Source organism: Martes martes (genome assembly GCF_963455335.1).
Source record: "Martes martes genome assembly, chromosome: 8".
Lineage (NCBI taxonomy): Eukaryota > Metazoa > Chordata > Mammalia > Carnivora > Mustelidae > Martes > Martes martes.
The window spans coordinates 101,446,009-101,459,092 of record NC_137895.1 but is presented as its reverse complement, the minus strand read 5'-3'; the positions used below and the strand labels follow the sequence as shown (position 1 = coordinate 101,459,092).

Genomic DNA, 13,084 nt, shown 5'->3' with positions numbered 1-13,084 from the left:
ACAAGGATGAGTTCGGGAAGTGTGCTTCTTGTGCATTTCCTGGGTGTCTCTCCCACCTTTCAACCCCAACCCCTTGCTCCAGTGTTGGGACCTTGGTGCAAAGTCACTGAGGGTCTAGACCAGGAGTCGGGACACAGAGCTCTCACCCAGGCCTGCCTCTCATTTTCCCTGGGCACATTTACTTCCTCTCTCTGGGCCTCAGCTCCCTCAGCTGAAAAAACAAAGAGGTTGCAAGAGGGATTCCCAGGGTCCTTTTTTTTTTTTAAGATTGCATTTATTTATTGGGAGGGAGTGCAGTGTGAGAGAGAAAGAGAGATCACAAGCAGGGGAAGAAGCAGGCAGAGGGAGAAGCAGGCTCCCCTCGGACTAGGGAGCCTGATGTGGGGCTCAATCCCAGGACCCCTGGATCATGACCTGAGCAAAACGCAGACGTTTAACCGCCTGAGCCACCCAGGCGCCAGCCCCCTAAACCCCCCACCCATCCCGGCGTCCTGTCCTTTTTAACTCAGACATTGCAGACATTCTGGGCTTCAGACTTACCTTTGGGTTCCCTGCAGCACAGTACCATTGACAAACAAATGGATGTCAAAAAATTCTCCGAGGTACACGGAGAGGCTTACTCTTTTACCATTTTGGAAGCCCCCTGAAAGAGAAAAGAGTCAGTATCATGGATTATTACCAAAAAAGTTAGGATATTTATTTCTAATCATCTTATGTACGTCACAAAATCTCATCTCCGTGGAAAACTCTCCCCACCACATAAGGGCTTAAATGGGCAATAAAAGCTTCCCCAAAATACCATTTACTCACTCATTTTTTCCCATTCATCTAAAAATATTTATTGAATGCCTTCTGAATATATAGCCCGCTAATAGTCTCTTCTTCTCAAAAGAAAACCATAAAAATATGACCCCTTCTGGGAGCTTACGATCTTTTTTTTTTAAGATTTTATCCATCTATTTGACAGAGAGAGAGGGAGTGTACAAGTAGGGGGAACGGCAGGCAGAGGGAGGTGCAGACTCCCCACTGAGCAGGAGCCCGATGAGGGGCTTGATCTCAGGACCCTGGATCATGACCTGAGCCGAAGCAGACACTTAGCCGACTGAGCCACCCAGGTGTCCCTGGGAGCTTATCATCTAAGTAGAATAAGCAGGCAGAAATGGACCATACTGTAAGGAGGCAAATAAAAGCCACATTGTGAGTTATCTGTAACAGGTACCCTAGGATAGAGTTATATAAATTGTTCCCTTAGGACAGCCCAAATCAGAATCCCTGTGCTCTTTCTTTTAAATGGAGACTCATGGGACGCTGGGGCAGCTCAGCGGGTTAAATGTCTGCCTTCGGCTCAAGTCATGATCCCAGGGTCGTGGGATCGAGTCCTGCATCAGGCTCCCTGCTCAGCAGGGAGTCTGCTTCTCTCTCTCTCTCTCTCTGCTGCTCCCCCTGCTTGTGATCTCCCCATCTCTGACAAATAAATAATCTTTAAAAAAATAAATAAAACGGAGATTCATGAGTTCTGTCTCTGTTTACTGAATATGATGCTCTGGGAGACATTTAGAACTCCTGCTGGCAAAGTGCCTCACTCCTCTCGGGAATCTCAGGAAGGAGGCGATAAATGATCGATACTGCCACGAGATGTGTGACGAGGCGAACACATGAGACAATCGTCTCTGAACAAGGTTTCCGTGGTGAGGGGCCAACCCAGAGGCCAGGGCGGGGGCAGTGACCTGAAAGCAAGAGAACAAGCAGGAGCCCCAGCGGCCCCAGCACCATGGAGACTAATCCCACCATGAGGCCCTGAGAACTGGGGGTCTTCAAAGATTACCGACTGGCCACGGAGGTGAAGGAGCCAGAAGGGACAATGTGGAGGCTGAGTCTCCAGCCTTGGAGACCGGGAAGTTGCTGAAAATAGGAAAGATGAAGGGTAGCAGTGCACACAGAGATGGAAGATGCTGGAGAAAAGGGGTCGAAGATGGGGTTCAGTGTCTGAGGGAACCTGCAGAAATAGGGCAAAGGACCCACGCAAAGAAGTTAACCTTGGAAATGAGGAAAGGGTCCCTCTCCTAGAACAGTGGGGGCTCCAGCCGCTCAGCAAAAGAAGAGGCAAGAATGTGTGCGGAACTGAGGGTCTGGGAGGTTGAGTCGGTTAAGCAGCTGCCTTCGGCTCCGCTCATGATCCCAGCATCCTGGGATCAAGTACCATGTAGGGCCCTTGCTCAGCAGGGAGTCTGCTTCTCCCTCTACACTACCCCCCCCCCCACCTGCTCTTGCTCTCTCTCTCTCTCTCTCTCAAATAAATGAATAAAATCTTAAAAAAAAAAAAAAAAAGAATGTCTGTGGAACTAAATGCAGGAGACGTGAAGGTTTGCTAGCATGAGGTACTGCTGCCATGGTTTGGGTTACTGACCTCAGAGAGGAGGACTTCCCCAGCTGAGGCCTGAGCTGGACCGAGCTGCTGGAGGACAGTGTTGAGCTATGGCGCACGCGCACACACACACCCACACGCACCAACCAGAAAATACAGTTGTTTCCGGTGAGATTTCAGTGAGGGAGTCACAGGTAAATAACTGGCCCATTCTAAGACTAGATTCCTAGACGATCCATTCTTAGCAGCTCAGGGGCCCCCAGGAAAAGCCCCCAGACCACCCGCAGCCCACAAACCACAGTCTGCAGAGCTCCAGACCGACACAGTCAGGAGGAAAATGAGATGCTAACCACATTAAAGGGGTTTTTGTCCTGTTTGCCTGAGGAGATTGCCTGCTATGCATTTTCACTTAGAACAGTTTTGCAGCAAGCAAATCTTTATAAACAGTTAAGCAAACTTTCTGAGCAAGAAATTAGGCAAAGAAAAATAAACACAACCACAGAGATAGGTGATCGGACAAATAGAGTTAAACGTTAATGGTAGAATCTGAGTGCTGGGCATATGGGTGTTATTCTTTTTTTCTTTTTTCTTTTTTTAAGATTATTTATTTGACAGAAAGAGAGACAGCGAGACCAGCAACACAAGCAGGGGGAGTGGGAGAGGGAGAGACAGGCTCTCCGCTGAGCAGGGAGCCCAATGCAGGGCTCGATCCAAGGACCCGGGGATCATGACCCCAGTGGAAGGGAGACACACAATGACTGAGCCACCCAGGTGCCCCTTGCTGTCTTATTCTTTCAACATTTCTAAATGGTTGGACATTTCTGCAGTAAAATCTTGAAAAAGCAAGCAAATGGGACAGCCTGGTGACCACCTCCAGTTGGCAGTCCCTCCCCAGAGCCTTCCGTGCCCCTGGGCCTTTGCAGCTCCCTTCCTGGGCCTATTCTGGAGCTTAGCCCACCCATTCACATCTCTATTCACCACATGCCTGTGGGAAAGGGTGGATGATGAGCCCAAGAAGTCGGGGGCTCTGGGTCCTGTATGACCACAGAAACTGTCTCCCCATCAGTACAACTTTCCTTGCCATCGTGCCCAGTGTCACAGAGCAGATAGATGGGCAGTCTTGCCTCTGCCTCACTGAGTGATTCAACCAGCATGTTGCCCCTGAGCCAAAGGCATCTCGTTCCTGGAAAGGAGAGGAATCCCTGTGTGCCTCCCCCTGTAGAATCTCCCGCCCTCTCGGGAATTCAAAAGGGCTGGGAGAACAAGGCTGCCAGGGAGCATGTTGCTGGAGGGTGGGTAGGCGTTGGGAAGGCAGGGAACACCTGCTGAGTGGAGACTGGGTGAGGCAGCGCCCTGTCAGGGGAGGTGGAGCTGGCTGCCCAGGGTCTTCACTTGTCCAGGGACCCAGGGGGGAGTGGGGATTGGGACACTTGGTAAGATTGAACTTTGAGGAGTCTGTGGAATTTCTGACACTGGACATCTGGGGAGCAGATCACTCCACACTCAAAGCAGGGGGGCAGCAAGGAGATTTTTGAAAGTGTGTCCTGAAGACTTCAGTACAGAAAAACACACTATGGGGGCACCTGGCTGGCTCAGTCATGAGAGCATGCAACTCTTGATCTCGAGGTCATGGGTTCGAGCCCCATGTTTGGTGTAGAGTTTACTTAAAAATAAAAAATCTTAAAAAGGGAAAGAGAGAGAGAAAGAAAAACACCATGGCAACAAGAAGCCTCTTGGGGATAGTCTAAACAGGTGGCTTTACGACATTTTTGCCCAAAAGCAGAGTTGACTTCATGAGGCTGTATGCACACACTCACACACTTCCCATCATTTACCCTTCCCATGTGCCATGCACTCTGACACCTTCTAAGGTTTTCTATTCTGTCCCATATAATTTCTTTAAATGCTGGTTACACCCATTAATTTTAAATCCATACGTGATGACTTGGTTTAAAAAACACTGATCTAGACTGACTCCACTTCATAGGTAGAGAAGATGAAGCCTGAGTTTACAACATGGTTTGTCCACACCAGCAATATTCACATTTGGGACCAAGTACTTCTTCTTTCTTTCTTTCTTTTTTATTTTTTTTAAGATCTTTTAATTTATTTGAGGGGGAGAGAGAGACAGAGCATGAGCAATGCAAAGAGGGGCAGAAGGAGAGGGAGAAACAGACTCCCTGCTGCATGGGGAGCCCGATGCGGGGCTCGATCCCAGGACCCTGGGATCATGACCTGAGCCAAAGGCAGACGCTTAACCGACTGAACCACTCAGCCGTCCCCAGACACTTCTTTGTCGTGGGGGTCTTCTAGCGTATCCTAGGGTAATTAGCAGGACCCCTGACCCCCACCCCCTTGATGCCAGTAGTATCCATCCCCAAGTTGCGACAATCCAAAATGTCTCCAGATACTGCCAAATGTCCTCTGGGAGAAAATCACTCAGGTTGACAACCATTGGTTTATGCTGTTAATGTTAGGCAGAGACCATCCACAGGTTTTCTGACTCCAAGGCTAAATTGCCTTTCCAAACACAAAGCGGCCTAACGGGACATCTCAGCACTCTGGATTCACATAACCACTAATGCAGGAGAGAACTCCCGATTAGCCTTATCTTTATTTGCTTCCTTCCCTTCCTGCAGAACTCAAGGGAGAATCCAATGGGCAGCTATGAGGAAGATGAGCCGTTAAAAATTGCCGGTGAGCCCAGGGGGGACTCCCACACTCCACAGATGCACAGGGGGGCAACTTCCTATGGCCACGGGGAGAAGATGTGCTGGACATCCCCTGCAAGGGGCCAGAGCAAAGCAGGGAAGTCCTCCCCCATGGCTCTGTCTCTTCACCTGGCCTCTTGAACTCAGTGACCGAGGGGGGTATGTGAGGGAATAAGGGCCTCCCGCCCCATGTTAGAGCAGGAAGCCTACTGGGGAGCAAGCTGGCGGCTAGAATCAGTCAGATCGGGGTGTTTTCCTGGACCCTAGAATGTGAAACTCACTAATACGCATTTCTAGCAAACACTCCACCTCCACTCCTGTGATTCTGATGCAGGTGATCATCTTCCAAACACTGGGAAATGGGGATCTGGTCTAATAGCGCCATTTACTGATGTGGAAACTAAGCCTCCCCCGGGTTAAGTGACTCAGTACAGGGTGGGTTGTCAGTCTACGGCTCTCTCTGGGCCGGCATGGGAACCAGATCCCTCAGCCTGCCGGAGGGAGAGCAGTCTCTCTGAGCAGGGGGCTCCTGGACTCCAGGGGCCTCGCTCCCTGGTCCCTGTGCCAGTGTGCCAGGAGACCCATAGCTCAAGCCTGCCTGGACCGGCCTGACCAAGAGCCAGGATTGAGGAAAGAGTCCCCCCACCCTTTGCACCAGGTGGTCGTTCATGCTCAGACATAAACACTTTACCCAGGATATGAACAAGGTCCACAGGCACTCGAGAGGAATGGGAATTTGTGGTTTGGAAGCAAGGAAACAGGATGTCATTGGAGAACAATGGGGCAGAGGTGTGTGGGAGGGGATAGGGGCATGCACGTGGAAACTGCAACTGCCATGTCCGAGCATGCTTGACCCCATGTCTCAGCTCCCAAGGAAGCAGCACTCAGCGGGGTGTCTGCCCCTCCCCCTACTCGTGCAAGGACACTCTCTCAAATAAAGAAATACATAAAATCTTAAAAAAAAAAAAAAAGTGTGATGAACCCTAGGCTGCTTTAAGCCAATTACCTGCCAGAAAACTGCCCCCTGACAAGTTGTTATAAGAACAACAACCCAGTGGGGGTGCGGTTGGAGGGGGGTGTCCCACTGAAATGCTTTGAAACAGAGAGGCCTAACACAGCCCTGCAGTTTCTCCTTGGCCCCTGAAAGCCTGAAAAGGATGGGCAGAAAGGCCAGCCCTTGGGCACAAACCCAAGCGATAGGCTGGGGAGGGTGGACTAATGCTCCCCAACCTTGACCGATACGGGCCCCAGGGCCCTGCAGCCCGTGGCCCCACCACGTTCGTGCCCAACAAGTGGACACCCTGTGTTAAGGGGCTGCTTTCAGCCATGAAGAGGGGGGTAATCCTTCACACCTGTCAGTGATTTCTCTCCCTCAATCCTCACGGCGTCTCCATCATAAAGGTGAGGAAGGGGCAGCGAGGGCACAGGCACTTACCTAAGAACATTCCGTGAACAGGGGGGAGCCCAGACAAGCACGCCACTTTCTGACCACAGCTGTGGCTCTTTCTACACTTCCCTTTCATGCTGGGGGCAGAGCCACGTCATGCTGGGGGATGGAAAACAACCAGCCCCCCAAGTGGGTGAGCCCAGGGCTGGATATTGCCAGCATGGTTGGGGGCTTCCTGGAGGAGGCAACAGTGACAGCCTGAGTCCCCTGCCTGCCTGCGAGGCCAGCCCTGAGCGGGGAGGGGTCTGGAGTGGGGTGTCAGTGGGGGACGGGGACTTGTCCAACATGATGCTGGCCTCCCTGAGCCCAGAAGATGCACTCTGTGCTTGGCTCCAAGATTTCATTACACATGTTTCAAATCCACCTCCAGGGTAAGGAGTCCACAGCCGGGAGTCAAGACAGCAATCCCTAGGGTCTCCGTAGGGTCCCCCAACCTGGAACCTCCCCTGAAGCCCAAGCCCACATGGCAGAGAGCATGTCACTCTTTCTTCTTTCAAAATCTTTCTCCCATCACTCCTAAACGTCCATTCCGATTGACACCCCAGAGTCATCTTAGGGAGGGGTTCTTGGGCAGGAGGTCTATATGGAACCCCACTATGATTTTTTAAGACGCATACAACTGAGTACACATGGAAAGATCAGTGGATGGTTTCAATGTCAATTTCCTGGTCGGATAGTTGTGGATAGTTTTGTACAATGTTACCAATAGAGGGAAACTGGGTAAAGGGTACACAGATTTGTATTTTTTTTTTTTTACAACTGCATGTGAATCGATAATTAGCTTAAAATAAAAAGTTTGATTTAAAAAAATAATAAATCTTGGATATTCTCTCTGGTAACTTTTGGGTTTCTTATGGAAATATAAGAGGCCACTATGGGTTTTTTCATTGCAAGACAAAAAAGAGAGAAATGGTTTTTGCCTTGTGATGAGAACCTTTAACCCTTAACCCTGCTCTCTTAGTAACTGTCAAGCCCACCATACAGCAGTGTTAGCTAGAGTCACCTTGTCGTACAGCCCATCTTTAGGACTTATCTGTCTTATACATGGAAGTTTGTACTTTGTGACCACCTGCCTCCAACACCCCCTCTCCCTACCACCTACCTCTGATAACCGCAAATCTGATCTCTTTTCTAAGAGTTTGGGTTTGTTTTTGGCTTTTCTTTTTCTTTTTCTTTTCTTTTTTAGATTCCACATGGACGTGAGCTCATCCGGTATTGGTCCCTCTCTGTCAGACTTATTTCATTTAGCAGAATGCCCCCAAGGTCCTTCTGTGTTGTCGTCAATGCACTGTGCTTTTTCAGGTAGAGAAATCCACTTAAAATAAACATTGGGGCTGCCTGAGGGAGGAGGTCCTCAGCCTTCAGCCTCCCGGGGAAGGTCGGGGGTACTTTTTCTCTGCAACTACTCTCCCAAGTCTCTCCCCACCTGCTCCTTCTGAAGCAAGAGGGGTCCCCAAGTTCAATGTTCAGAATGGCTTCCTCCATTTGTCAGGCGGCTGGGGATGTCTGTGGTCCTTTTTAACCCCTGCTTTTTTATCGCGGCCAAGACCAACCTACTCCCACCTTTTTCCCTTTCTGGACTGTTTTGGCTAAGTAGCAATTCCCTCTTCATCCTTCCAGCTGCACAATCCGTCTACGCTAGCTCCTCAGTGCTGCTGAGTCAGGACACAAACTCCCCCCTCAGGATGTCAGCCTCACCCCATGACCCAGCCTTACAGCCCACTACTCCCCAGCCCCATGCTTCTCAAAGTTTGATCCCCAAACCAGCAGCCGCAGCAGCACCTGGGAACTTGCTAGAAATGAGCCTTGCAGGGCCCCCTCCAGATGCACAGACCCAGAAACACTGACGATGAAACCCAGCAACCTGTTTCTAAGCGGCCCTCCCAGCGATCCTGAGGTAGGTTGTTGGAGAACGACTGTGCTGGCCACACTGACCTCCCCCCTGGGCAGCACTGAGGGAACATACATGTCTTCCAGCCTCTTCCCTGTGCCCAGGCTGTCCCCACTGCTTGCAGCCCCTCGCCCATCCTCTTGGTCCTCTCCGCCCAACTGGAACCCCTCCCCCAAGTCTCCTCACAGGCCATGCTTTTCACAAAATCGGCTCTTCTGTACAACAGAGCCCTGTGCTATGTGAATCCGCACCCCACCCCCACCTTCAGTGCTGCCAGAGACCCCAGTGAGCCGCACACCAGGAAACAAAGATGAGAGAGACAGACACGGTCCTTGCCCTTAGGGGGGCTCACAGAGGAGAAGGGAAGGTGGCGGCCCAGTGAAACTCAGCCCACCGAAGCCGCACTGAGACAGGCTTTCCAGCAGAGGCAGGGCGGGCAGGAAGGCGGCAGGAGCCTCCCAGTTAGGACGGCGGTCAGCCCACGCAGCTCCCAAACCGTCTCGCCCTGCACTGAGCACCAAGGGCTGCATCCACCCCGGGAGACTGGTGGAGTGACCGCCCCAAGGGCCCCAGGGCCTGCATCTCGGGAAGGGTCTGGGTGTTGACCAAATCTTTCCTTGACCAAACCTGAATCAGGCTCCTCTCAATTAAGCCCCCACCTCAGGCTCTGTCCTTGTTCTGATTAGTTCAGTTCGGCGAGAATCTTGCGGGGTCAGTTCATCGAAAATCCCCCATCCTCAATATCTGACCAACTCCTCACACCCCTCCCTCAATGTCTTATCGCCCCAGCCTGCCTTCAGCAAGAACCCTGTCGAATGGGCTTAGCCAGATGTTATCCCCGATGTGCTCCCCGTGGTAGTTTTCCATCCCCTGACCCCCACCCAGCTCCTTGGCTATGAATCCCCACTTGGCCTTATGATATTTGGTGTGAAGCTCCATGTCTCTCCCCTACTGCAACCCCCTCCCCAACCCATGGCAGTGGTCCCTCTTGAATAAAGCCTTCCTAACTATCTTTACCAAGTGTCATGAAATCTGTGCTTTAACAGCGTGGGTCTGTCCATTGCCACGCCATCTCCCCGAGGCTGTGGACTCCGTCTCTGTGAGTTTTATAGCATCCTTGCTCACCCATCGCACACATCTGATTCATTCTTAGGGTCACCGAACCACAAGCTCCCATCACTGCCTCCAGCCCCGCTCCCCCCACCCCAGGGAGCTCCCTCTCTAGTGCAGAGGAACGTTCCGCATCCCGACAAGGCCAGGATCCAAATCCAGCTCGACCTTTCCTTAACTGTCAGTTCTTGGAAGGATCATACCACCTCCCTGGGCTCAGCTCTTCATGTGTGAATCAGGGGTGGCTGCACCCGGATGCACATCTCAGAGCCGCTGTGGGGTGCAGACCTAACAGGGGCCAAGTACCAGCACTCCTCCAGGAGCACGCAAGGGGCTCAACATCAACCAGGTACCCCGAATTCCACAGTGAACATAGCAACGGCCCCTCCCGTTCGCCAGGAGCTCTGGGTGTTACAGAGCATCTTCTGGTTCACTTCTCCTGATGTTTTGGAGCTCCCAGAGTGCTGCCTGTACCCAGAGCAATGCACGCAACCACTGGAAAAGCAGAAAGACTCTCTCCACCCCACCAGGCTCCTGAGAGAGAGACCTGGGTTGCGGGACAGCGAGGTAGGGGGAAGCTAAGGGAAGCTCTTGGTCATGGAAGGGCCATTGCCATCCATGCTTCGGCAGGAATCTGCAAAGCTCTGGCACCATCATAAGACTATCCCCGCAACACCCACCCACCCCCTGCCCCGCACTGGGGTTGAGCTTAGCCAGCACCTGCTCTGAACCCCTCCCTTCAGTGCCCCAGACTCACCGATAAGCGAGAAGGAATGTTTCTGGCAGTCTCCAGCCAGGAGGTAACTACAATCTCCTGCAAAACTGTACATGCTCTCATCAAAGGTGCTGATGAAGTCGTCTCCAAAGAGGCTGCATCGGGCCAGTGGGGACCTGCCGACAGTCCCTTTCGTGCAAAGTGTCCCTGGAGGGAGAGACCGTAGGTGAGCAAGCTGGGACCATCAGCCCAAACCACTTCAGCCTCGTGGAAATGAGGCTGTGTCTGATAAAAATTAGGGAAGCACATTCCTTCCTCAACAAGACTCAGGTTGTTACGTTTGGCCCTCAGGAATGACCCAGAACTCACAGCAATGCTCAAGGAACAGCTTTTCGGGATATCTGTTTGTTTGAATGACGTTTCCTCGCTGATTTAAACTGTAATGCATGCTTATCAGAGAAAATTTGGAGAATACAGAAGAAAAATACAAATAGGGTAAAATCACCTATGTAACCAACATTCAACAATAATTAGAGTCAACATTTTAGTTTTATCTTTCAGTTGTATTTCACAACATTAATACAATTAGAGATTTTTCACGAATTTGTGATCATCCTATACAAACTGTTTATAACGTGTCTATTTCTTCAGGTATTATAAAGAATTTACCATACCATTGTGTATACTTGCAAAACATGATTTATAGTGACCATATTTTGCATCTAAATGTATACAGTATAAGCCCCTACTATTAGGTTCTTAGCATCTTTTTATTTTTAACATATAAGTAGATTGTAACGAGCACCTTTATGCATTAATCTACTGGTATATTTTGAACAGTGTACACTGAAACAAATTAGCCTGTGTGTCCAACACACAGAATCTATGAAGCCTTAGCTCCTCTAGGATCATATGCTAACTCCCAGGAGACCCTCCTGCCACCTTCCCAGTGTGTGTGTGTGTGTGTGTGTGTGGTCAGATGGGGCAGTAGGAAATTTCTAGTTGCCTGGGTCCACTGGCACAGGACCCACCTAGACACACAGGACAGTCCTCTGCAGTGGGGTTGCAGGATGCAGGAAGATGTAGAGGGTATGAAAAATGTACATTTTTCCCGCAGACTACACTGTGAGCAGCAGGCTGGATGTTGCGGGTCTGAGTGGTCTAAGTGAGGACAAGCCAAGGTCAGAAAACAGTCCCTCTTGCCATTCCCAGACTCAGTATCTCAGCAAGGGAAGGAAGGCAGTGTAATCCAGTGAAAGAGTAGTAACCAGGGACCTAGGAGAACTGACCTCTGATCTCTGCTTTATGTGACTTTGGAGCATTTGTTTTTCCTCTCCGACCTTCAGTCCGTTTGTCTGTACTCTGAGAGGTTCAACTAGATGACCTCTGCCGTCTCTACCCAATTCTTGGATTCCTTCTTCCCCATCCTGCAACCCCACTGCAGAGGACTGTCCTGTGTGGTCCTTGTGCTTCTTAACTGTCCAATCAGACTGGCATTTGCAGGCACCTGCTCCTTGAGGAATACAAGTCAGGCGTACAGGGCTCTGAAGAAGCTTCACCAGAGGGACGAACTAGTGACTCTGGCAGGCCCAACACATGCCTAACACGGGCCTGGGCACACAGGTGGGCTCCAGACACACCTGCTGATTCCTTAAAGAGAGTTTTTCCAAATGACCCTGAGACAGGAGTAAAGAATGGAAGCAGTTTGATACCTACCTGGCAAGGTGAGGGCCAGAGCCAAGAGCACCCTCGCAAGTCTGGCAGAAATCATCTGCAGAGAGGCAGGAGAAATGATCACTATCACTGGCCTCACACATAGCCACTGGTATGCACTACAGTCCATGTGCGAAGTGGGAAAAACATTTTTTTCTTTAAAGCAGGAGAAGAGATTGATCCTCACTGGCCCCTGTTTGCCTTGAACATGGAGCACTGGTCCCCCCCCCCCCCCCCAGAAAAGCTCCCAGCCAGGCCCAGGCCCAAGAGTAACAATCACTGTGAGCCAGACCCCAGGCGCCCTTCTCCAAACAGCCGTCCCAGAGCCCAGGCAGAGGATGAAAGCTCTGCCTCTGGTCCATATGCCCCCAGGACTGCCTGGCCTCTCGTTACCCCGCACTCCTGCACCAGCCAGCAGCTGACACGCACCTAATCCCCCTCTGCCTCTCCATTCTTCCACACCCAACAGCAAACTGGGGAAAAAGAACTATTAAATGCTTCTGTTCCTACCACAGGCCCCAGATGTCGAGAACGCTTGACAACATTTGCTGGTCCATCCCCAGCATGATACCCTGAGCACCTGGCAGGGTGCCAGCCCCCAGGAGCTGCTCAGGCAATGAGCTGATGAATGGACAGCAGTCCAATAGCCCCAGGTCCGGGCAAGTCTCCCCATAGTGTGCCTCCCCCCAGAGAGAGACCATTGACTCCTGCAGCAGAGCACACCCCAAACCCTCACAGCCCCTCTCTTCTTGAAAACATTATTAAATAGGTACAGAATCTATCACCTGAGATTCGCTGGGGGTGACACCTTTCCTGCCCAGTGCCTCATCCAACCCAGGAGAGACAAGCCCAATCGATCATGCATCTGCGGGAGGGACACTTGGACGTCTTCTAGAGCTGCGTCTTGGTCTCAGAGCAGGTGACCCTCTATAAGCTCCCAACACTCAGGTACATCAAGCTGCTCCCAGCACACAGCCAGAGATAAGCCCAAAACTCACTCCGGGCTCGCTTCGTCATATATTACATGGAGTAAAGTCAGGCGTGAACAGAGGCGGCCACAGGACTCCCCAGCGACAATGGAGACCAGGCCATTGGATGGTCCCTGGCTTTGAGTCACCCTCCCAGCAAGCCC

At 51.2% G+C, this 13,084-nt stretch overlaps 1 protein-coding gene across 1 annotated transcript in view; it reads right to left on the bottom strand.

The window, feature by feature from the left end:
- The window catches only part of VWF (von Willebrand factor), a gene marked incomplete at its 5' end in the record, with an annotated part of 133,092 nt that extends 121,082 nt beyond the window's left edge, over positions 1 to 12,010 (bottom strand). The window contains 3 exons of the mRNA XM_080812067.1: positions 541 to 643; positions 10,282 to 10,446; positions 11,956 to 12,010. Of these exons, the coding sequence (XP_080668193.1) occupies positions 541 to 643; positions 10,282 to 10,446; positions 11,956 to 12,010 (323 nt within the window). The remainder of the gene's footprint in view (positions 1 to 540; positions 644 to 10,281; positions 10,447 to 11,955) is intronic.
- Between the last annotated feature and the right edge of the window lie 1,074 nt (positions 12,011 to 13,084).